Raw genomic sequence first — 23,203 nt, 5'->3', positions numbered from 1 at the left:
TTAATGTTTCCGTTTTACATATGAGACAACTGGGGCCAGGAACAGTTAAAAAGATGGGAGACCCAGAGTCTAAGGGGGCCCAGAGTTTCTGAAGAATGATACAGTGAAGTACACTAACAGCCAACCTCCACAGTGCCAGCCCCATCAGAAGCTGTGGAGCCTTTTGCTGCTGGGTCAGTACACATTTGTCACACCCTGTGGTGTGTACACAGGTGATGGGTAAGGTAGGAGTTGTTGAAATGGTAGTCACAGAGGGGAGACCATGAGGCTGTGAAGGCTCACCCTTGTCGGCCTGGGCTGAAGGCCAAGATTGCCACAGTCCACCTTAGGCATCAATTTGATGAACTCCAGAGTCCTAAGTTAGGGTCATAGGGCTGGATCCTCCCTACCAGATTCTCAGGCCCAGGCCTTTTCTTTAGATTACTGCCTGTGCTCTTGGGGTTGCTGACTTCTTCAGGAGACCTAGAAAATCAAAACTCAGATTAGGCTTGCTCTGCTGTTGAAGGCTTTTCCTGCCCTGGGGCCTGGGAAGCACCTGTGGGTTTAAAACTCTCAACTCACTAAGGTTGGGAAGAATCTCAGCTGGATCAATCATCGCCACACCTCCAAGAAACATCCTCAGGCACCGCAGGGCCAGCTCTGATTCAGAGGGAGAACACTTCTGGGCAGCAGGGCTGCCACCTACTCCCACCAGGAGTCTTGTAATGGATTTCCAGGGGACCCAGGAAGCCTAGTGTTACAAAGAGATGCTGTAGTCCTTGGGGACACAGCTGGGGAGTCTTCACTTTATACACAAGCTCTTACTGATTCTGCATTTTCCATATTATCCTATTTTATTACTTTCATCCTTCAACCCCCTGCGAAAGAATGATCCTGGGCTCGTGCCTCTGCACCTTATCTCAGACCCAGGATTCTAGGCTTCCGGCTCTTGTTCTATCAAGAAAATAAGGGCTAGTTTGGACCAGGGAATCCTGGGGAAGGAGAGTTAGTGTAGGCACGGGTTTTGGCAAGCCGGTGAGGGCGTCTTCACAGTGCAAGAAGCCAGTACATGTCACTCCCTCCCCACCAACAGCCCGGCTCCAGGTAAAGGCTCCATGGTGCAGCCTCTCCCAGCAGCGGGATCCCACTCTTGATCCCTTACTCCTCGGGACTATTTACGATCCCCAGCAGGCAGGCCCCTCATGAGTGAGTAGCCTCTGGGAGCCGGGAACACAAAGAGGGGAGCGAGCCAAGATGGGTTATTGGTCTCCTGCAATGATGTCCCTGAACCCTCTGTGCGGCCCGCAGACAACCCCACTGCTGCGGGGAGAAGTGCAGTATACAATACTCAAGGGAAGTGACGCTCCACGCTTCCAGCCTCCTCCCCACTTCGGCTCAGCCCAGTCTCTCCAGGACACCGCGTGAGCAACGGAGCCGGAGGCCGCACCAGCCTTAGTCTTCAACCGCAGGTGTTCGGACTCAGGGTCTCCGCCATCCCCTCCCAAACTCGGACACTGTGCCCTGGGAACCCCGCTGAGGAAACCAGGATGGTGCCGGAACCAGCTTCAAATGAGGCCACTCTAGGAAACTGGGAATTTCACGTATCGTTAGCACTCGGTCGACGTTTATTGGCTTAAGAACGAAAGAACCGGAAGATGCCCTTAAAAAATGTGGCGACACTCTAGCTTCATTACGGTTGCCTCAATATTTCAGGAAACCTGGCATTGCATTTGGCCACGGACGGGCCCTCAAAAGATGACGCCATCCCTTCCACTAAGGTTCAACGAGGACCACGATATCTGCCCTCAATTATAATGGCGGCGCGGCCCAATTTGGCTTCTTGCCCCTAGGGGTGATGGCCGCCAGACAGCTTCACTTAGTTTCTCCCTACCCCGGAAGACGGGGACCGGCGATTGGGCGGTGCCCGGAGGCTCCGAGAAGAAGGCTCTCGGCGGTTGGGCCGTGTTGAGTAAGCCTGGTTTTAAAGGAGCCGGAGGAGGGAGCTGCCCAAGACCCGGGATCGGCGGGAGGCGGCGGTGAGCGGCGCGCGGGGGAGGGCACGGAGCGGCTGGAGAGAGGGCGGGGAAGGAAGCATTGGAACCATCTGGTCCCGGGCTGGGGGAGAACGCTTGGCGGGGATCCGGGGAGGGAGGGGGCGTCTGTGGGCGGGACCTCCCGGGATTGGAGTGAAGTGGGTATCTGCTTGACAGTGGATCCCCAGGGATCTAAACAGAGTTCGGTGATGCTCAAGCTCGGGCCGCCCCTGTCTGAGTGGAACTTTGGCGAGCCGAAGCTCACAGGGGGAGAAGGCTCGCACGGCGTCCAATTGGAGGAACCGCGCTGTAGGAGTCTTTCTGCAGGGATCCAGTCTAGGGGATCTGGTGGGAGGGAGGATCGTCGGTGTGTGGAGTATTGCTTTGGAGTCCTTGGCCACCCGCTGGGAGGGATCCAGCCGAAACAGAGCCTCCCGGGACCGGGATCCCGGCGTGGAATCTGCAGGGACAAAGGCCTCGGGAGGCTCGGGCCGTGGGAGAACTGAGGCCGCCGCTGTCCAGGTTCTCGCGGCAGGTGCCAGGCAGGGCGCAAGTGATCCGCTGATCCAGGCGGCGGCAGCGGGAGGACACCCGCTCCGGGTGGCCGGCCGGGGGCGCCCTTCTGCGCCCCAGGGCTCGAGCCTGTGGGCTACCGGGAGCCGCGGACGGACCATGAAGGGCGGAGCCCTGGGGGAGGGGCCGGCCCTCACACCCCGCTCCCCCACTCCCCCCCCATCCCAGGCCGCAGCCTGGGATCCCCCAGGGACTCCCCAGGAGCCGCCGCTTACCCCATGGACTTGCCCGGGGACTCCAGGTGAGAGCGCACCCCGCCCGCCTGTCTTGAGCCTGGGAGACTGGGATCCTGGCGGCCGTACCGGGAAACTACAGAGCCAAGGACAGGTTTAAGCGACAGTCCTCTGCTTCTTTCACCCTCCAGCCCGCCTGGCCAGCCGCATCTGTGCCGCCAGCCCCTGGCTCGAGCATTATGGGGTGCCGGGAGCCCGAAACGGCCGAGGCTGCAGCCCCTCGGGGCCCCTTCTGCCCTGGAAAAGGCCTCTCGGAGGGTCCTGGCCGTGGTGCTGGAAGATGTCATGGCTGCCCACATGGTGAGCCCCCTAAACTGAGAGCGGCTCTTGTCCCCCACGCCCCTGCTGAGTATCACAGTTGGACCGGATCCCTACCGAAGATAACTGATGTCCAGACACTTCATTTGCATGCCCATCCCTCAGGCAGCCTCCCTAATGCTAGAGACCTCTGGCTCTCACTCCAACCTAGGCAGGGGCTCCAGTGCCCATCCCCCACCACCAATCGGGCTGGAACCACATCCCTACAACTTTTAAGTATGAGAAACCTTTCTGCTTTCTTCCTAGCCCAACATCCTTGGACAGCAGGCAGAGGTCTTTGACTCCGTTGCACAGATAAGAAAAACTGAGGCCCCAAATAAGGCAGTGACTCACCCAAGGTCTTTTTCACTTTTCCAAACAGTCTAAGTGAGAAGATTAATAACTCACGTCCCACCCCTGCAGCTCAGGACTCTGTAATATCTAGCCCTTAATTCAGGATAACTCACCCGTTCTTTGGGGATATGAGTGAATTCTAGCCATAATCTCTGTCACATTTGTGGCTAAGGGCACTGTTAGGCACAGGGAGACCCTGTCTAGTCCAGCCACATTCCATCACCTTACTCCTGACACCTCTTCTTCTCATAGGTGCCTTTGGTGTCCCAAGAGGAGACCTCCATCCCACAGCACCACAGCTACCATCAGGATTCGGTCCAGCCACCTGCCTCGCTACCCCGGCAGGCTGCGTGGTCTTCGCAGGCCAGGTGAGCATGGCAGCATAGCGGGCAAGCTGGGGACATAGCTGAGCCCCTCTGATCTTCCTGTTCCCTCTCTAGGCCGCTGGACCCGCTGCATCTGTGCCGAGAGCCCTTGAGCCGCATCCACCGACCCTCTTCTGCTCTGAGGCAGCGATCAAAGACAAACCCTGGCCCAGAGGAGGGCCCTTCACAAAAGGTGGACCGGGTCCCCCAGCCCACCCTGGTGGTGATGCTGGAAGACATTGCCAGTCCCAGACCCCCATCTGAGGTATAGGAACATAGACTAAGGATGTCAGGGGTTCAGCTGGGGGCAGGCACTCCAGTGGGGATAGGAGAAGGGTAGGAGGCCTAAGTCTTGGGTGGATTTCTCTCTGGGTAAGGAGGATGGCATTTTAGGTGGCAGCCACTGCCTGAGCAAAGCCTATATAAAAAAGTCTTTGTTGTAAAGCCAAGCAGATATCTGGGGACTGAAAGAGTCCGGGTATGGGAGGCTAAAGAAGCCAAAGGAGGCTTCCCTGCCTCCATACAAAAATCCTGTTTTTATCCAGGGCTTCGTCAGTGAGACCCCCAATTTCATCGTCCGAGCGAAAAGGTGAGAGGGCTGGAGAAGGGATTATCACAGTATCCAGGCAACAGCCATCAGCCAGGTAGCCAGAGCCAGGGGCATCAGGATTGACCTATCCAATCCTTCCTTGTGCACATTCAGAAGCCTTAAGGGACAGGAGGTGCTGGCTCAGGTGGCTCTGGACCTGGAAGCTCCCCCAGCCTTTACCTTGCCCTTTCACCTCAGAGCTGAGCCTGTGATGATGGTTCACCAGCCAACACCTCCATCCAGGGACCTAGAAGCCCCGTTCCAGCCATCCATCCTGCCTGCAGACCCTCCAGAGGGCCTACCACCAGGTAAGGACTCAAGCAGAGGGATGAGACTTGGGGTTCTGGAAAATCCTAGTTAAGTTTGGAAGTGTCTACGGAGAGGTGGGGGTGGGGCTTAACCCCCACTCAGAGCAGCGCTAGGTGTGTGAAGATGGGGTACAGACTTCAGAGGCTTGAGGTTCATGTCTTAAATGCAGGACTTAGTGATTTAGGGGTAGCCTTATTCCTCTGTGGACAAATTTTAGTGTTTGGGGGAGGAGCTGAGGCCACAGAGGTGGGGCTTAGACACCTGCAGCTGAGGATGCCTACCTGTGACCCTCTCCTTTCCTCAGCCCCAGATCCTGCTCTGGAGCCCCCGTCCACTCCACCACCGTCCAGCCTTTTACGTCCCCGCCTCAGTCCCTGGGGTTTGGCCCCCCTCTTCCGTTCCGTCCGCTCCAAGCTGGAGAGTTTTGCTGACATCTTCCTCACACCCAATAAAGCCCCACGGCCCCAGCCCCCATCACCCCCCATGAAGCTGGAGTTGAAGATCGCCATCTCAGAGGCTGAGCAGTCTGGGGCTGCTGAGGGCCCTGCATCTGTCAGCCCCCGGCCCCCTATCCGCCAGTGGCGGGCTCAGGACCACAATACCCCAGCATTCCCTAAGCCCTCTTTGGGCCGAAGCCACTCCTGCCCTGATCTGGGGCCCCCTGGCCCAGGCACCTGCACCTGGCCACCTGCTCCGCCCCAACCAATAAGGCCACGGCCACGGCGGCACACTGTGGGTGGTGGGGAAATGTCCCGAGCCCCACCGCCCCCTCGGCCCTGTCTCCGGAAAGAGGTCTTCCCTCTCGGAGGAGTGGGAGCCTCCCCTTCTTTCGCCACATCTTGCTTGCCCTCGGCATCCACTTCCTCCTTCTCCGAACCAGCTGAACCCAGGTAGTGCTCTCAATAAATCCTCCTTGAAGCCCTGGCCATGGCCTGGGCCCAGCTTCCTTCCCCAAGTATCCAGTGGGCAGGAGATGGGGATATTGCTGTGAATCTTGTTTGTCCCTGAGCCTTGACCTTCTCGGCAGGTTGGGCTCAACCAAGGGGAAGGAGCCAACCGAGGGGAAGGACCAGGTGCTTTCAGACTCTGAGACCAAGGTAGGATTACAGATGGGGGGAGGAAATAGGTGGGGATCTGAGCCCATGTCACTCACCCTCTGCCTCATTTTTGCAGACCATGGGAAAGGTCTCTCGATTCAGAATACGCAGGACACCAGCCCGTCCTCAGCTAAACCTTACACCAATGGGGCTGCCCCGACCAATCAGGTGAGAGGCTCAGTGGGCATGGAGGTATCTTGGCTAAACAGGTGTAGGGGGCCGAATATGTCCCCTGAAGTGTAGCTTTGTGTCCTCTCAAGGAGCACAGTCCAGCCTAGAGGATTGAATTCAGTGTGGACATGGTTTGTGCTTAGAATTGCCTGTCTGCCTCAGGCAGAACTCCTGTCCCTGACATGGCCCAGAAACTGAAATAGAGACCAGCCCTTACCTATCCCTTTTTTTTTTGTTGTTGAGACAGAGTCTCACTCTGTTGCCCAGGCTAGAGTGCCATGGCGTCAAGCTCACAGCAACCTCAAACTCCTGGGCTTAAGCAATCCTTCTGCCTCAGCCTCCCGAATAGCTGGGACTACAGGCATGTGTCACTATGCCCGGCTAATTTTCTTCTATACATAGTTTTAGCTGTCCAGATCATTTCTTTCTATTTTTCGCTCTTGCTCTGGATGGTCTTGAACGCCTAACCTCGAGCGATCCTCCCACCTTGGCCTCCCAGAGTGCTGGGATTACAGGCGTGAGCCACCGCGCCCAGCCTTACCTATTCCTTTTTCAGGCCCCATTAGCCCAAGGGTTCTCAATGGCTTCTCCTCTTTGCTCTTAGGTTGAACAAGAAGGAGTTCAGCTTGGAAGAAATTTACACCAACAAGAATTACCAATCACCCACAACCAGGAGGTGAGAAATTTGAAAGTTTTGAGAATGGTAGTGGGAAGTCTGGAACCAAGGAGCATGCAGGTAAACCAGCTCCTCTCCCTCCTTTGTCCAGGACCTTTGAGACCATCTTTGAGGAACCCCGGGAACGAAATGGGACTCTGATTTTCACCAGCTCGAGGAAGCTCCGGCGGGCTGTAGAATTTCGGGACAGCAGCCATCCTCGATCCCGGCGGCCATCCCGCACAGTCCGGGCTGCAGCTGGCAGGACCCTGACTCCTAACCTGGCCCCCAGCCCAGATGTGGGACCCCTGCTGCAGCAACGGCTGGAGGAGCTAGATGCATTGCTCCTGGAGGAGGAAAAAGTAGATGGGGAGCAGCCTCATCGGACTTAGGAGCTCCATCTGTCTGTCTATCCATCCATCCTCAAGGGAGGTGAAACCTCTGAGGCAGTTATATTTTTTTTCCTCTATATTTCTAGTAAAGTTTTCGATATGTTTCTGATTCTTTTCTGTCTGTAGCTGAGTTTGAGATTGGTTGGCAGTACTGGCTGATGTTTCTATGTTGGGGCCCAAAGGACTGGGAAATGGGGGTGGTGCCAATGCAGGTGAGGGGAGTTGGGTACAGGGAGGGGTAGAATGGTCATTGGAGATACTCCCTTGATTGGAGAATTCTCCTGTGTGCAAGGACACGTCTGAATCAGCTCCAGATGATACTCTGACCCTGAACCTTGGTCAGGGTTACCCCAATTCACTTATATCAAGGAGACTGATAGTGGACCTAGACCTATAGTGGACCTAGACCTTGACCCAAATGACCCTGAATTCCTCCTAGCATGCTAGTCAGGACCTGCTGCCTGGATTCAAGAGCTAAGAGTAATCAGCCATAACTGAGTACCTACAACAACCTGTCACAGGTACTCAACCTGCACATATCCCTGTGAAAGGGAATTATAGCCATTTTATAGATAAGAAAGCAAAGTGAGCACGTCAGAGTATTGTTTGCATTAAAATGGCAATGAGGACAGAAGTGGTATATTTTCTTTTTTTAAGTCAGTCAAATTTAGCAGTGAGACTCATCTTTTTTTTTTTTTTTTGGAGACAGAGTCTTGCTCTGTTGCCCAGGCTAGAGTGCTGTGGCATCAAGCTCACAGCAACCTCAAACTCCCAGGCTTAAGCAATCCTTCTGCCTCAGCCTCCCGAGTAGCTGGGACTACAGTCATGCACCACCATGCCAGGCTAATTTTTTGTGTCTATATTTTTAGTTGTCCATATAATTTCTTTCTATTTTTAATAGAGACAGGGTCTCACTCTTGCTCAGGCTGGTCTGGAACTCCTGAGCTCAAACGATCCACCTGCCTCGGCTTCCCAGAGTGCTAGGATTACAGGCATGAGCCACCACGCCCGGCCAAGGGACCCATCTTTAATAATTTAGAGGCAGCAAGAGCAGTGGCTAGAGCAGACTTTGGAGCTAGGTTTCTCTAATCCAAATCCTAGCTGGGAAACTAACAACCCATTTGTGCATCAATTGCCCTCCCTCTCTGTAAAATGGGGCTAATAGCCTGCAGTCCCCAACCCCTAGGCTGTGGACTGGTACAGGTCCTGGCCTGTTAGGAACGCAGCCGCACAGCAGGAGGTGAGCAGCGGGCAAAATTGCGGCTTCATCTGTATTTACAACGGCTCCCCATGGCTCTAATCACCGCCTGAGGCCTGAGCTCCGCCCCCTGTCAGATCAGTGGCAGCATTAGATTCCCCTAGGAGCGCCAACCCTACTGCAAATGGCGCATGGAGGGATCCAGGCTGCGCGCTTCTTATGAGACTCTAATGCCGGATGATCTGTGTGGAGCCGAGGCGGTGATGCTAGCGCTGGGGAGCGGCTGCAAACACAGATTCTCATTAGCAGAGCGGTTTGACCGCACAATAAATGTAACGCGATTGAATCATCCCAAACCGGTTCCCCGGCCCCTGCCCCCCGTGGAAAAATTGTCCCTGGTGCCAAAAAGGTTGGGGACCACTGCTAATAGCAGTATCTACCTCATAGAATCATTATTGCCCATAGTGAGAAAGCGCTCGGCTTACGAGTGCAAGGTGTTTTTTAATTGTTAGTGCAGGCCAACACCCTCACATTGAACCGAGCACTAACGTACGCGGTTTCCTTCTCCCGCGTCCGGCACTAGCAAAGCACGCGGCGTCCTCGGGCCACCACGCACCGCGAAGCTACCCACCGCGCAAGCAGCCGGACGGTAGCATCACCACACGCATGCGCGAGGCGCCGGCAGGCCCGTGCACTACGCCAAGCGGCAGGAGAGATGGCGTAACTGGTTGTCCAAGGCGCAGCCGCGCGCCGCCCAGCGGCCAACCGGCCCTCCAAGCCTCGAGCAGCACCACATCCCAATTCTTCGCCTCGACGCCATCAGATGGCGGACCAATAAACGACTAGCAGGAAGGGGCGTGGTTATGTGGGGGACCGCCCCAAACACCTACTTCTAACCAGTCGAGTCACAAGACTTGAGGAAGGGCGGAGCTAATCTGACGCAACCCAATCCAAGATTTGAGGGCGGTTACATATTACGCACTCCCCTGAGTTTGACTCCGCCCTTCGCTTTGACGTCTACTTCTCAACCTATCCACGACTGAGTCTGGGGCGTGGGGGGGGGCAAGGGAAGGGGGCGGAGAGTCGGGAGGAGGCAGAGAGAGGAAGGAGGCGTAGGCTGAGGAGGAAGAAGGAGGAGGGGCAGGGAAGTCCTGGCGGAGAAGAGGCCCAAGACTCCAAAGGAGACAACAGGAGTGTACGTTGGAGTTGCCCAGCTGCCCAACAGCCGTTCCGGATCCCCCAAGACACAAGTCAGACAGAGACGGAGGAAAGAAGGAAGAGACTTTTATGTCGGCGGACAGAGAAGCTCTACCCGTCACCGTTGCCTCACATCCGGGGCTTTGGAGGGCTGGCCCCCACGGCCCCGCCCCCCCCCCCGCCTTTCATGGCGACCGGAGGCGGAGGCTGGAAGACCTGGGCCTGGAAGAGGCCCCTTTAAATCTCCTTAAAGGGGTGGCCACTGAATTCGGTGGACTCCAACGCCAGCCTTAAAGGGGAAGCGGCTGAACAGAAGCTGCCAAATTGAGAACTGTGCTGTTGAGAGAATTGGGGCGAGTGAGGTTTCTCATCTCCTACCCCTCCCCCGCAAGAAGGCCTTTAAATTCTGCTTAAAGGGGAAGTGGCAGCTTGTGGAGGACTAGAAACTAACTCCCAAGCCCTTAAAGGGACGGCCTGCTGTTTGAAGGATCCTGTACTCCTTAAAGGGGTGGTCTCTTTTAGCCGGAGGACTTGAGACACTTTTAAAGGGGAGGTCTGCGTTTCGGGGCGAGCTTTCGGTCCCTTTTAAAGGGGTGGCCCTTCCTCTTCCTCGGGGAGACTTGTCTCGACCCCTGGCAGGGGGCGGCCACCGCACTAAGCCGCCGGACACCGTCATATCGTCTTAAAGGGGCCGGGGGCTGGACAACTTGAGGCCTTGCTTTAAAGCGACGGCCGCCCCGCTTTCGCCGTCGCGGCCGCGTCGGGCCCAAGGGGGGGCCCCTCGGGCTTGTCGACCCGGGGGCGGCGCCGGCTCCCCGGGCCTTGGCCTTGGGGCAAGCTCGGGGCCAGCAGATCCTGCTTTAAAGGGGAAGCCGTGGCCCTCTCGTCCCTGTGCAGCCGTCAGCGCCGCGCCTGCGACCCCGGGCCTGCGGACAGGCCGCTTCGGGCCCCGCAGCCTCCGGATGCGGCGCTGAGGGCGGTCTCCATGGAGACGGCAGCGGCCGCGGCCCCGGGCCCGGGCTGGGCAGCTGACGGGGAGCGGCGGCGGCGGCGCTGCTCGCGCCGAGACCGAGACCGGGAGCAGCGACGCCGCCGAGGTCCAGGCGGCGACGCGCCCCGGGCCCTGTTGGCCGCCCCGCGCGGCTCCTCGTCCTCGTCGTCACCGCCGCCGCCCGCCAGGCCTTGGTCGTCAGCTTCGTCTGGTGAACGGCCTGGGGGCCCGAGACGGCGGCGACCTCGTCCCAGGCCTCGTCCCCCGCGACCCCGAGCTCGGAAGCGGCCTGCCGGCTCGGGCAGCCGCGGGGAGGAAGAAGAGGAGGAGGAGGAGGGGGGTGCAGACGACGGGGAAGCCGAGGAGGAGCCTGAGGAAGAGGAAGAAGAGGAGGACTTGATCGATGGCTTCGCCATCGCTAGCTTCGCCAGCCTCGAAGCCTTGCAGGTGGGGCCTGACGGGGCTGGGGGCCTTTGGGAATTTCAGAGGGGCAGAGAGAAGCGTATAGTGCCTAGAGTGGGTGGAGTTGAGGGGGAATGCTGGCACCCCAAACCAGAGCAACCGGCTCCTCTGGCCAGGCCTCTGCTCCACCCTGGGTGGGAGGAGGTAGAGCTAGTCTCCAGGGACCAACTAGGCTACCCAGCCTGAAGGTACTTTGGTAGCCTGGTCACCCCCAGAGAGGTCGGGAGCTTTCCTTTTTCCATCCACTTCAGCCCCACTCCTCCTCCACAGAAGGATGCGTCTCTTCAGCCCCCAGAGCGACTGGAACATCGGCTGAAGCATTCTGGGAAACGGAAGAGGGGGGGCTCCAGTGGGGCCACTGGGGAGCCAGGGGACAGCTCTGATCGGGAGCCTGGCCGGCCCCCTGGGGATCGGGCCCGAAAATGGCCCAATAAGCGGAGAAGGAAAGAGGTGAGCTTATTCCAGATCTCCATCCTTTACCACTGTTCAGGCAGAAAGTACTTACAGAATCAGTAATGCCACTGCGCCCTGTAAACAGTGACCCTGGTCTCTAAGGGCAAAAAGGAAGGCAGAGCAAATTTGAGCCCCCACTTCTATCCAGGTTTCACAAAGACTTGGCTACAGTCAGACTCACCTGCTTTTGCCTGGTACTGTGTCTCCTTCAAACATGTTGATAATTTAGAGATACATCAAAAGGACTTATTTGAATCACAAATACATTAGATGTGGTCCATGCCCTTCCTTCCAGATGATGGCAGTGTAGCAGGAAAGAAGTAGTCAACAAACGCACACCTAGACCTTAACTTGAGAAACAGAAGAAAGCAAAGGTCTGGGAGAGATGCTTTAGAAACCCACAGGAGGAAGCCACTCACTCTGCCTGGGGGATGGGAGGAGGGCTGTGGTTAGGGAAAGCCCCCCGGGATGTCTTAGTCAGGCCCTGAAGTACAGTCAGAAGTTTGCGAAGAGGAGAAATGCGGGAAAAGCACAAAGATGAGAACCTGGTGTATTTAGGGAAGGACAAGAACTTTGGGAACGGGGGTGGGCAGTAGTGAGAAGCAGCTGGAAAAGGCGTGTGAGTAAATCATGAGGGACCTTGAGGGCCTTGCTGGAAGTTGAGACTTTATCCACCTCCCTTACCTCTGGACTCTGGTCTTTCTCAGGCCTCCTCCCGTCACTCTCTGGAAGCTGGATACATAGTAAGTGCTATCCACCTGCACTGGCCCCTCCCCTTTCCACCTTGGGTCCCACTCCTGTTCCCTCTTGTGACACCTCTGTCTTTCCTTCTCCCCAGTGTGACACGGAAAGTGATCTGGACGAGAGGGTGAGTGGGGCTAGAACTTGGGTGGGCAGTGCCACCACTTGTAAAAGGGACTGCAGCTTAAATACTTTCTGTGCGCAGCAGACAGCCTCCCCTTGAGTGGGGAACATGGGTTAGGTTGAGCCAGGATTAGGTTTTTGAGAAGGGAGGGCATTGGGAGGGTAAATGGTTTCTTTTTTTTTTTTTTCCCGATGACTAAGGCTGGCTGACCAAAGAATGAAAGAAAGGTCCACGTCTTTTTGTGCCATCCTTTCCAAAGCCCTTGGAGCTACCATTGGTTCTTCACAAAAATCTAGAGTGGCTGTGGAACTCTGCCAGCCGTTAGTCTGTTCTTACAGCGAAGGTCTCGTAGGTTAGAGTCTGAGCAGAGACCGTGGTGATGGCAGTGAGGACGCCAGACCATTGTAGTTAGTCGTTGTAAGAGCTTGTCCCACACAGGTGCGTTTCAGTTTCTTACCTGGGCCCTTTGACTTGTTTTGAGATAATATGTTGTAGCAGTTAACGCTCTACCCACTTGGCCCCTGTAAGTAACTAAATTTGCACTCCTTGATGTGCGTCTTGCTTCTATTTTGAAAGTTGGCTGGACAGAGACTTTGGTGAACTAGAGCGTTCTTGTTCATCTAGCTATCCAGTTCTAGTTGATTGTTGCCATGGGAATGGGAGCCCATTCTCGAGAGAACCTGCAAGTCTGGGTTTTAACGAGGAATTTCTGGATTTCTAACTATCCGCAGTTAGTTTAAAAAGTTTTGCTAATGCTTGGACCGAACAAATCTGTAGACCAGGCAGACCCGTGGGCCAGCAGGCAGTGATGTCTGACATTTCTGTTTCGATTTGCCTGCTTCTCTGCTACTTCAGTGCTGCCTCAACTCAGTCTTCTGGCCTATCAGATTCTTGGGCTCAGCTGCTCCACTCCTTTCTCCAAGCTTAGGGCACCTAGAGCCCAGAGTCTCTGAGGGATCTCAGCTAAACTGATGGAACAGATTTGCCACTGCCACCAGTTCCTAGCAGGCTCCAGAGGCCATTGGCCTTCCTGGATGGAGGCCTGTTCTGACCACAGCCTAACTCTATCCCTACCCTTCTTCCCCAGGTCTCCGATGATGACCTCGACCCATCTTTTACTGTCTCAACCAGCAAAGGTTGGTCCTAAGGGCTGTGGTTGGAGGCAAGGGAGGGAAATTGGGTGAGCATGGGCCTCAACTGAGCATGTCTGCCATCCTGCCCTCACAGCCTCGGGCCCCCATGGCGCCTTCAATGGGAACTGTGAAGCAAAACTCTCCGTGGTCCCTAAAGTGTCGGGCCTGGAGCGGAGCCAGGAACAGCCCCCGGGGCCCGACCCGCTGCTAGTGCCTTTCCCCCCAAAGGAACCACCACCTCCACCGGCCCCTCGGCCTCCTGTCTCACCCCCTGCACCCCTGCCGGCCACCCCCAGTCTGCCACCCCCACCCCAGCCCCAGCTGCAGCTTCGGGTCTCGCCCTTCGGCCTCCGCACTTCTCCCTATGGCAGCAGCCTGGACCTCAGCACTGGCAGGTGAGCGGTCCGGGGGTTTGATCTGGTGTGGAAGGGGCTGGTCATTTTGGTGCCAACCCCTGCGTTCTGTGATGGGGACATAGGATGGCACCTGTAGGGTGTGTCTTGAAAAAGGATTCTGAGGCTGAAAAGTTTGAGAGACATTGGGTGAAACAAATTTAACAAGATTACTGCAGGACTTATCTGAGCCCTTTGTACATTCACATACAGGGAAATCCAGTTTGTGCCATTTCCCAATTTTATTTACTGGTAAGAACTCTTTGTAAGGCACATCTGCTAGGCATAGTGTTCTTTGGAACATACTTTGGGAAATGCTGACATGATGATTGAGAGTGCTGGCTTTGGTGTCAGTCAGACCCTCATTCAAATTTCTGCTCTGCTGTTTACTGGCTGTGTGATTTTTGACAAGTCACTTAACCCCTCTGAGCCTTTATTTCCTCTTTCTGCGAAACGAACTAATAATAGTACCTTCAACCTAAAGCTGTTGTGAGGATTAACTGAGTGAATGCAGTGTTTCCCAAAGTGTGTGCACTCGTTATTAGTGGTACATGGGATGATTTCAAGTCTTATGTGAGTAAACTTTTTAATACAGTCATGAGTTAGCTTTTGTGTGCTTTCAAGAAATATGACCAGTACCTCAACTCCTTGATTTCACATATTGTTTAGGGCGAGACTAGGTAAATAAAGAAAAAACTGAGTTAAGTAACAGAAAGAAGGGGACAGGTACAGTACAGTGCAGACGGTTACACTGCTGGGACAGCAGTGGGGAGGGTGGCATGAAATGTCGGAGACTTGCATTAGCATATAAAGCAGGCGCCAGCACTTAGCCTACAGTAAGTGCTCACCAAAGGGTAAGAATTACTGACACTATCGTCATTGATGCTATTTTTATTGTTATCATCATTATCATTGTTATTATTATTGAGAAAACTAAGGCTCAGAGGGGGCAGTGACTTGCTCAAGGTCACCCAGGGCATTAATGGCAAGATGGGCCTAGAATTCAGGTCTCCTGACTCCCAGGCCAGGCCAGGCCAGGCCAGGGTGGTGCTGCTTCCACTGTCTTAGTGGGGGAACCCAGGTGGCCTGTTATAATTAAGCGTCAAAATGAATGATCTGTTTTGTGCTGTGGTTGAGTCAGAAAGGGAAAGTCACATGGCCGGACACTGCCGAGGTGGCTGTTTGGAAGCAGAGACCTAGAGAGGGAGAAGAGGGGTCCGCTGGGTGTGGGGGGCACCTCAGTCTGAGGATGGGCTCCCTGGGGGGAGGGTCCTGGGAGCTGGATTCTGCCACTTCCCCTGTTGAAGAACCAGAGTCACGGTATCACCCAGGCTTCTGACCCCCTCCCGTCAGAGCTGGCACCTCCCAACCCCCTCACTCATCTCCCCACTTCTCTCCCCAGCTCTTCACGGCCGCCCCCCAAGGCCCCGGCCCCTCCCGTGGCTCAGCCTCCCCCCTCATCATCCTCTTCGTCCTCCTCCTCCTCATCTGCCTCCTCCTCGTCCGCGCAGCTCACCCACCGGCCCCCGACGCCCTCACTGCCCCTGCCTTTGTCCACCCACGGCTTTCCCCCTCCCGGGCTGCGGCCCCCCCCACCACCCCACCACCCTTCCTTGTTCTCCCCTGGCCCCACCCTGCCCCCACCCCCACCCCTGCTGCAGGTGCCAGGGCACCCTGGGGCCTCAGCCGCTAACGCCCTTTCTGGTGAGTTTGGGGTCCTGGCCGGGCGGTGGGGGGCCATAGCCCCGGGCTGGGGCCCAGTTAGCTTTGGGGCATCTGGGCCTCAGCAGACAGCAGGGCTTGAGGAGGGAGTGGCTCAAGGCCAGAGGGAAGGCCAGTCACCTGGGCCCAAGAAGGCTGATATGGCCACAACAGACATTAAAGCCTTCTCCCCCTCCCCTCTCACAGAGCAGGACCTGATCGGCCAGGACCTGAACTCTCGCTACCTGAATGCCCCGGGTGGCCCTGAGGTGGTGGGGGCAGGGGGCTCGGCCCGGCCCCTGGCCTTCCAGTTCCACCAGCACAACCACCAGCACCAGCACACCCACCAGCACACCCACCAGCACTTCACCCCTTACCCCCCGGGCCTGCTGCCACCCCACGGCCCCCACATGGTGAGCTCCTCATTGGGCTGGGGCTGAGGCTCAGAGGCCTGGGGGGAGGGTGTGGCTTCCAGGGGAAGGCCCTGGGTCCCTGGCTGGCAGCTCACTCTTCCCTTCTCTTCCCTAGTTTGAGAAATATCCAGGAAAGATGGAAGGCCTTTTCCGACATAATGTGAGTGAGTGAGTGAGTGAGTGAGTGTGTGTGTGTGTTGGGGAGGGTGTGTGGTGTGGGCGTGGATGCCTCAGTGCTGTGGCCCTGACCACTGGGGTCCAGTCTGTAGCTTCAAAAGCAAGAGCCTTGAGCCTGGGAGCGCTCCCTGGGAGGGTTTAGGGTGGCGGCCAGAGGACTGATGGGCAGACCAGACTTGGGCTGCACCTCCACCCCCTGCTTGGACTAGTCCCCTTCTCTCCACAGCCGTACACGGCCTTCCCTCCCGCAGTGCCTGGGCTACCTCCGGGCCTCCCGCCGGCTGTCTCCTTTGGCTCCCTGCAGGGAGCCTTCCAGCCCAAGGTGAGCTCCCAATCCAGACACCACCACCTCTTCCCCTTTACAAACCCAGACACCCCAGATTCACATACCTTCTTCCCGTTCCTCAAACCATGCCCATCCTCCTGTCCTCCTCTTCTGGACCCAGGTTTCTCTAAAGCCATGCTCCCTCCCCTGTCCCATCCCTAGCTTGGCTCTGGGCCCCTTTTATGCTTGGTGCCCGCTCTCCTGTCTGACCCCTCCACTCCCCTTTCCCAGAGCACGAACCCTGAGCTGCCACCACGACTGGGGCCAGTGCCAAGCGGGCTCCCCCAGAAGGGGACACAGGTGAGGGGGGCCAGGACAGGTCCTGGGGGAGCTGGAAGGTATGTTGTGGGAGAGTGAACTACTGACTTCTCCCTTTAATACATGGTCAGGGTTGTTTCTGGGTGTCTAATGAGAGGGAATGTCTGTGAATAACAGCATTTCCCAGTCATGAGGAATAGGAGGAGTTTTGTGAGATTGTCCCAGGAATAAGATTATTTAGGACACTGGTCTCTCTAGGGGTTTTCAAATTTTTTGAGTCACAGAACCCTTTTTTAATAAATGACATCATACCAGGAAGCCCTGTTCATAAAACAATGAAAGATAAGCTGCCCCTTTGTGAAGTGGCTGGGGAGCCAGGGCCTTCCCTCCCGCTTGGCACATGGAGCAGCCTTAGACCCCAGGGCTCTGGGAACATTGTGAAAAGCACAGGACGTGTTTCCTAAAGGAGAGACTAGACCAGAGGTTTTCTAACTCCCTAAAAAGGCATTTTTTTCCCCTAAAGACATCATAAACAGACCCCTGAATTACAAAGCTGTTAATAGGATAGCTTTTCTAGTTGAGAAACCTGTCCTGCCTGCCCACTCACCCATCTCCCAGCTGTCTAAGCAGGGCTCCTCCCTGGGGCCTGGCTCAGAAACCTTATGCTGGAGGAGAGTTACCTGGAGTGGGAGAAATGGGGAAAGGAGTTTAGACCCAAGCAGGAAAGGTTTAAAGGAGCTACACGGTCTCAGGGAGGAGTTTGGTGGGTGAGTGGACGCTATGGAGATCTGGCACCCAGCTCAGTTACCAGGTCTGAGTCGCCTCCAATCTCTCCTTTGCCATCCCCAGATCCCCGACCATTTCCGGCCACCTTTGAGGGTGAGTTGGGTGAGGACCTCAGGCTGCATGAGGCTGGGGGCTGGTGTCAGGGTGTTTGGCTGAGGGGGATCTTGCTTGGGAACAAGTGAGAAGCTCAGTATATGGAGGCAACCAGATGTGGGATAGCAAAAAGTGAAGGGATTTCAAGTAACAGATCTGGGCTCGGACGTAACTGGCCATGGGACCTTGGGCAAGACAATTTATCTCTCTGAGCCTCAGTTTCCTAGGTTATAAAATGAACCTAGTCATCCCTCAGTTGTAGGGGTGATGGATGGGGATGTTGTGTGGCAAGGCTGGGCCCAGGGCCAGGCCTGGAGTGGGTGATGAGAGAACATTCTTTCCTTCCCTTTCCCTTTGGTCATCCTTCTGGGGCGGCAGAAACCAGGGAAGTGGTGTGCCATGCACGTGCGCGTGGCTTACATGATCCTGAGACACCAGGAAAAGATGAAGGTACTGGGGCTGGAGGGCTGGGGAGAGTGGGTCTGAGAGTCAGAGGTGGCCTGAGCTCAGTGGAAGCTTGGCCAGAAACATTCTCTCCTGTCCCCTGTCACTGCTGGGCACTTAGTTCTCTGGTTAATTTGGGGGTGGTCAGCGAAAGCTCTGAGAGAGGCAGAGGATAGGTATCCAAGCCCCATCTTGGTGCCTGCCAGCCCTTGGAGGGGATCTAAGAGTGGGAGAGCAAGAGCTAGACCAGACCTGGCTCTTCACTCACTGCCCCTCTCCCTGTGTCCTACGCAGGGTGACTCCCACAAGCTTGACTTTCGGAACGACCTCCTGCCCTGCCTTCCGGGGCCCTATGGGGCCCTGCCCCCTGGGCAGGAGCTCTCCCACCCGGCCTCCCTCTTCACTGCGACTGGTGAGTCTGGCCAGCCCTCTCGGGGCCTGAGGTTCCCCGTCTGTAGCCCAAGGCCCACCTTGCGCCCACTTAGCCTCATCAGAATCTCCCACCTCTCTGCCCCAGGTGCCGTCCATGCTGCAGCCAATCCTTTCACGGCAGCTCCCGGGGCCCACGGACCCTTCCTGAGCCCCAGCACCCACATTGGTAAGAGCCAAGGGCATGTTGGGCAACCCAGGCCTTGTCCCTGACTTCCAGGGATTCTCAAGCTGGGGATGGAAATCAGACCTGACAGGCAGCTGGAATGGGGGTAGACCTGGTTCCACTTGCTTTGTGACCTTGGGCGAGTTACTGTACCCCCCTCTGAGCCTTGATTTCCTCATCTGTAAAATGAGTAGGGAAAGACAGGGTAATTTCCAGTCTCTGCCAGCTCAGACCCTGTCTCTGAAGTGGCCAGTGGTAGGGGGTAGTGTGCCATCTGGGAGAGGGGGCGCGGGAGGCAGTGCAGGACACGGAGAGGGCGTGGGCACTGACTCTTAGGGATCTCAGCAGGCCTCTTGGGGAGAGTTAGCCCGGGTTTGGGTGGACAAGGAGTTGAGCCTGATGACATAGAGAAAGGTGTTCCTGGCTGGGGAAATTGTGAGGTTCCCTGTTCTGACTGGCTTTGTGACACAGGCATGAAGTTAGGGTCAGGCTGGCAAGAGCTCTGCACGTCAAATGGGGGGAAACCAGCAGAGGTCTTGAGGCAAGTGGCTTGCTGCAGAGCTGAGATCTGCTAAGGCGGGTCTAAGCAGCTGTGTTGGGGAGTGGAGGGTAAGAGCTCGACCTCTGGTGTCAGAGAGGCCCTGGGTTCATGGTACCACTCACTGGCTAGATGACCGCGGCAAGTCATTTTACCTCTCTGAGCCTGTTTCATCATCTTTAAGCTGGAATGATCCTATCTGCCTCATGGGGTGTGTTGTGAGGTTAAACTACAGGGTGCATGTCAAAGCCCAGTGCCTTGCCTGGCCCGAGGAAATGCTCAGCACATGGTTGTTGAGACCATGCAGCCAGGGGTTCCAGGCCTGCTTGCGGCTCTGCCTCTTCCCTGCTGGGTCCTCATGCCTGCTTGGAGCTGGCTGTCCAGTCTCTGACCATCCCCTTTTTCTCCCACAGATCCCTTTGGGCGTCCCACAAGCTTCGCCTCCTTGGCTGCCCTCTCCAACGGGGCCTTTGGAGGCCTGGGCAGCCCCACATTCAGTGAGTGCAGGGTTGGGTAGGGTGGGGTGGGCTGGGGAGCTGCAGGAGTCCAGTAATGTGCTCAGGCAGGGGCCTGGGAGGATGGCTGAAGGGGCCCCCTCTTCTGGCCCCTGTCACTTTCTACTTTATCCTCTGCCCAGACACCGGCGCCGTCTTTGCCCAGAAAGAAAGTCCAGGGGCTCCACCAGCCTTCGCCTCCCCCCAAGACCCATGGGGCCGCCTGCACCGCAGTCCTCTGGCCTTTCCTGCCTGGGTCCGGCCCCCTGAGGCCGCCCGGACACCAGGCTCAGACAAGGAGCGGCCTGTGGAGCGGAGGGAGCCCTCTATCACCAAGGAGGAGAAAGACAGGTATGCCCGCCCGTCCCCGCCCAGCCCTGCGCGCCCCTCAGCCTCTGCTGCCACGCCACCGGACTGCCTTCTCTCTCTGTCCCCCCACCCCGCCCCCAGGGACCTCCCCTTCTCCCGGCCCCAGCTCCGAGTTTCTCCTGCTACTCCCAAGGCCCGGGCTGGCGAGGAGGGGGCCAGGCCGGCCAAGGAATCCGTGCGGGTGAAGGAAGAGCGAAAGGAGGAGGCTGCTGCCGCTGCCGCCGCCGCCGCGGCCGCCGCCGCTGCTGCCGCCGCCGCCGCAGCAGCAGCCACCGGCCCTCAGGGCCTTCACCTGCTGTTTGAGAGGCCCCGGCCACCCCCCTTTCTGGGCCCTAGTCCACCAGAGCGCTGTGCTGGCTTCCTGGAGCCAACCTGGTTGGCAGGGCCCCCACGCCTTGCAAGGCCACCTCGCTTCTATGAGGCAGGTGAGGAGCTTACTGGACCAGGTGCCGTGGCTGCTGCCCGCCTCTATGGTCTAGAGCCTGCTCATCCCCTGCTGTACAGCCGCTTGGCTCCTCCGCCGCCACCCGCCGGGGCCCCGGGAACCCCTCACCTGCTCAGCAAGACCCCACCAGGAGCCCTGTTGGGGGCACCACCTCCGCTTGTGCCGGCCCCCAGGCCCAGTTCCCCACCTAGGGCCCCTGGCCCAGCTCGGGCTGACAGGTGAGGGAAGGGGAGGGGCAGGGGCAAAGCTCCACCTCCCCTTTCCTTTTGACAAGGTCCTAGGGCTGAGGTTTTAAGCCAGGGCTGGAGGGCAAAGGTCATAACCTCACCAGCCACCTCTGAGGTCATGGAACCTGGGAGCAGAAGCCCCAACCCCCACAAGATAAGCATCACATGGACCCTGGGGTCACTGGTAGAGCAGAGGTCACAAACCTTGAGAGAGAGAGAGAGAGAGAGGGAGAGGGAGAGGGAGAGGGAGGGAGGGAGAGGTGTGTGTGTGTGTGTGTATGTGTGTTTACACGAGTGGGGGGGTCATTTCAGAGGTCATAGCCCATGATCTCCTGAGGTGCACTGTCACGCCCTCTGAGGGCCTCGAGGCCCTTGGCCTGCCTCCCCAAGGGCTCAGTAAGCCAGAGGCCAAAGTGCTCCCTCCTCGTCACCTACCACCCAAGTCCTCATGCCCTCCTAGGGCTGGGGAGGGAGGGGCTAAAGGAAGGGGGGTTCCATGTACATATTTATCACCCCTTCCATATAGCCCCCGAGACCTTTTGTACATTTTTACAAGGGTGCCCCTCCCAACAGTCCCCTTCCTGGTTAATTAAATCCTCAGACTGGTGCTGTGTTCTAGCCTCTGGCCTCTCTGTGGGGGAAGGGGGGGATTGCAGGGGAAGAGCTGGGAGGGGTCAGGCAGGAACCCAGGGCTTCTCCCTGGGAATGTGGGGTCCAGTAGGAGGTAGACCAACAGGGGAAGGGACCTAGGGACCTAGGCTGAAGAGAAAGGCAAATACTTCCTGCTTGGCTGACAGCCCAGGTTCCCCGCATTTGGTCCTGTTAACTCTGTGTGCTCCCACCCCCAAAAGGCTCAACCTCTAAGCCTCAGGCTCCACCACCTCTTAATGGCTCAATCCCCCTCGCCCCATTTCCAAGTGCCCCCAGGACTCCTGGGCCCTGCTCCCCTGAACCCTGTTCTCTAAAACCCTGCCCTGGGCTAAGGGGGGCCAGAGAAGGTCACCAAGTACCACACACCAAAGAAGGGGGTCGGCCCAGGGCTGGGCGACACAGGCAGCTTCTCCAGCAGCCTCACGGCAGCAGCCCCAGCCTTCCCAAAGCAACAGGCGCCTCTAGGCTGGGGCCCAGTCTGGAAGGCAGGGTCAGTGTAGCAAAACCGTACGCTGACGTTTTTCCCTGGTGGGGCTTATTCTGTAACATGACTTGCGGATATTTATATAAAAACGAGTGTTACAATGAGGCCCCCGGCTCCTCTTTCAGTGTGTGTGGGGTGGGGAGGCCTGGGGTAGGGTGGGCTGGGCTGGGTCCTGGGGTAGGGGTAGGGCGAGGACAACACTGTCCTCGTCCTGATGAAAGTTTTTTCCTCCTTCCCTTTTGGGAGAGTGGTTCTGCTACTTCTGGATGGCTGGGTTAGAGTGTTGGGCACTGAAGTTTTTCACGTTATTTTTGTACAACCCAGGAATACATATTCTATAAGGTTCAAATAATACAGAAAGACACTGAGCAAAACATTAAATTTCCCCTTCACCTGCCAGCCTTCCCAAACCCCATACCCTTCCCTGGAGATAACCACTCTCGATCATTTGACATATGTTCTTCAGGTTCCTTTCTATCGGTTTATCTACACATATGTCCATTCATAGTTATGTTAGAAAGTATAAGTTTTAAAAATGTATTGGTTTTGGTTAATACATGGTCACTATAAATCAATCCAAACACACAGAAATACATAGTAGAGTGGGACCCATAATTCAACCTCTCCAGAGATAACTGCTGTTAATTGTTGGGGTAAATTCCTCCAGTTATTTTTCTAACTACTACAAACCACCACAATAAAGTAAATATCAAAGCAGGTCACGCGAATTTTTTGGTTTCCAAGTGCATATAAAAGTTATGTATACAGTATATTGTAGTCTATTAAGTGTGCGATAGCATTGTCTAAAAAAACAATGTATGTACCTTAATTAAAAAATACTTACTCCAAAAAATGCTAGCGATCATCTGAACCTCCAGCGAGTCGTGATCTCTTTGCTGGTGGAGGGTCTCGCCTTGATGGTGGCTGGCGACTGATCAGGGTGGTGGCTGCTGAAGGTTGGAGGCTGTGGCAGTTTCTTCAAATAAGACAGCTGAAGTTTGCCTCATCAGTGGACTCTTCCTTTCACTTGAACTCTTAAGTTCAGCCATTGTAGTGTTATTAATTGGCCTAATTTCAATATTGTATCTCAGGGAAGAGGGAGGCCGGAGGAGAGAGAGATGGGAGAACAGCCAGTCAGTGGAGCGGACAGAACACAAATTTATTGACTGAGTTTGCCATATCTTATACGGGCATGGCTTGTAGTGCCCCAAAACAATTTGAAAATAGTAACATCAAAGATCACTGATCACAGATCACTGTAACAGACATAATAATAGTGAAACAGTTTGAAATATTGTGAGAATTACCAAAATGTGACACACATGCAAAGTGCACACATGCTATTGGGAAAATGGCGCTGACAGACACTTGACTCAAGGTTGCCACAAACCTTAAATTTGTAAAAAATGCACTGTCTGTGAAGCACAATATAGCAAAGAGCAATAAAACAAGGCATATACATGTA

General features: G+C 56.1%; 2 protein-coding genes across 4 annotated transcripts; both read left to right on the top strand.

The window, feature by feature from the left end:
- Window positions 1-1,892: 1,892 nt before the first annotated feature.
- Window positions 1,893-7,156, top strand: PRR14 (proline rich 14). Of its 3 annotated transcripts, XM_045543326.1 has the most exons (12): window positions 1,893-2,015; window positions 2,754-2,826; window positions 2,950-3,118; window positions 3,722-3,837; window positions 3,910-4,099; window positions 4,380-4,423; window positions 4,622-4,731; window positions 5,037-5,622; window positions 5,760-5,829; window positions 5,906-5,997; window positions 6,605-6,676; window positions 6,768-7,156. In XM_045543326.1, exons 2-12 carry the CDS (start codon window positions 2,804-2,806, stop codon window positions 7,045-7,047), a joined length of 1,752 nt encoding a protein of 583 aa, XP_045399282.1. In that variant the 5' UTR covers window positions 1,893-2,015; window positions 2,754-2,803; the 3' UTR covers window positions 7,048-7,156. The 3 variants fall into 3 exon arrangements, with proteins under 3 accessions (XP_045399282.1, XP_045399283.1, XP_045399281.1); XM_045543327.1 differs by lacking the exon at window positions 2,754-2,826 and having other exon boundaries at window positions 1,902-2,015; XM_045543325.1 differs by lacking the exon at window positions 1,893-2,015 and having other exon boundaries at window positions 2,073-2,826.
- A 2,177-nt stretch (window positions 7,157-9,333) lies between these two features.
- FBRS (fibrosin) lies at window positions 9,334-21,843 on the top strand. The gene is made up of 18 exons (XM_045543323.1): window positions 9,334-10,880; window positions 11,166-11,345; window positions 12,056-12,091; window positions 12,187-12,216; window positions 13,301-13,349; window positions 13,441-13,741; window positions 15,141-15,442; window positions 15,647-15,852; window positions 15,968-16,012; window positions 16,256-16,351; window positions 16,586-16,654; window positions 17,462-17,491; window positions 17,870-17,941; window positions 18,230-18,347; window positions 18,453-18,533; window positions 19,482-19,565; window positions 19,706-19,913; window positions 20,013-21,843. The coding sequence occupies exons 1-18, from the start codon at window positions 10,428-10,430 to the stop codon at window positions 20,596-20,598; spliced, it is 2,946 nt and encodes a 981-aa protein (XP_045399279.1). The 5' UTR covers window positions 9,334-10,427; the 3' UTR covers window positions 20,599-21,843.
- The last annotated feature ends 1,360 nt before the right edge of the window (window positions 21,844-23,203 follow it).

This window comes from Lemur catta, chromosome 2, assembly GCF_020740605.2.
Source record: "Lemur catta isolate mLemCat1 chromosome 2, mLemCat1.pri, whole genome shotgun sequence".
Lineage (NCBI taxonomy): Eukaryota > Metazoa > Chordata > Mammalia > Primates > Lemuridae > Lemur > Lemur catta.
This window is presented reverse-complemented; position numbering and strand designations above follow the sequence as displayed.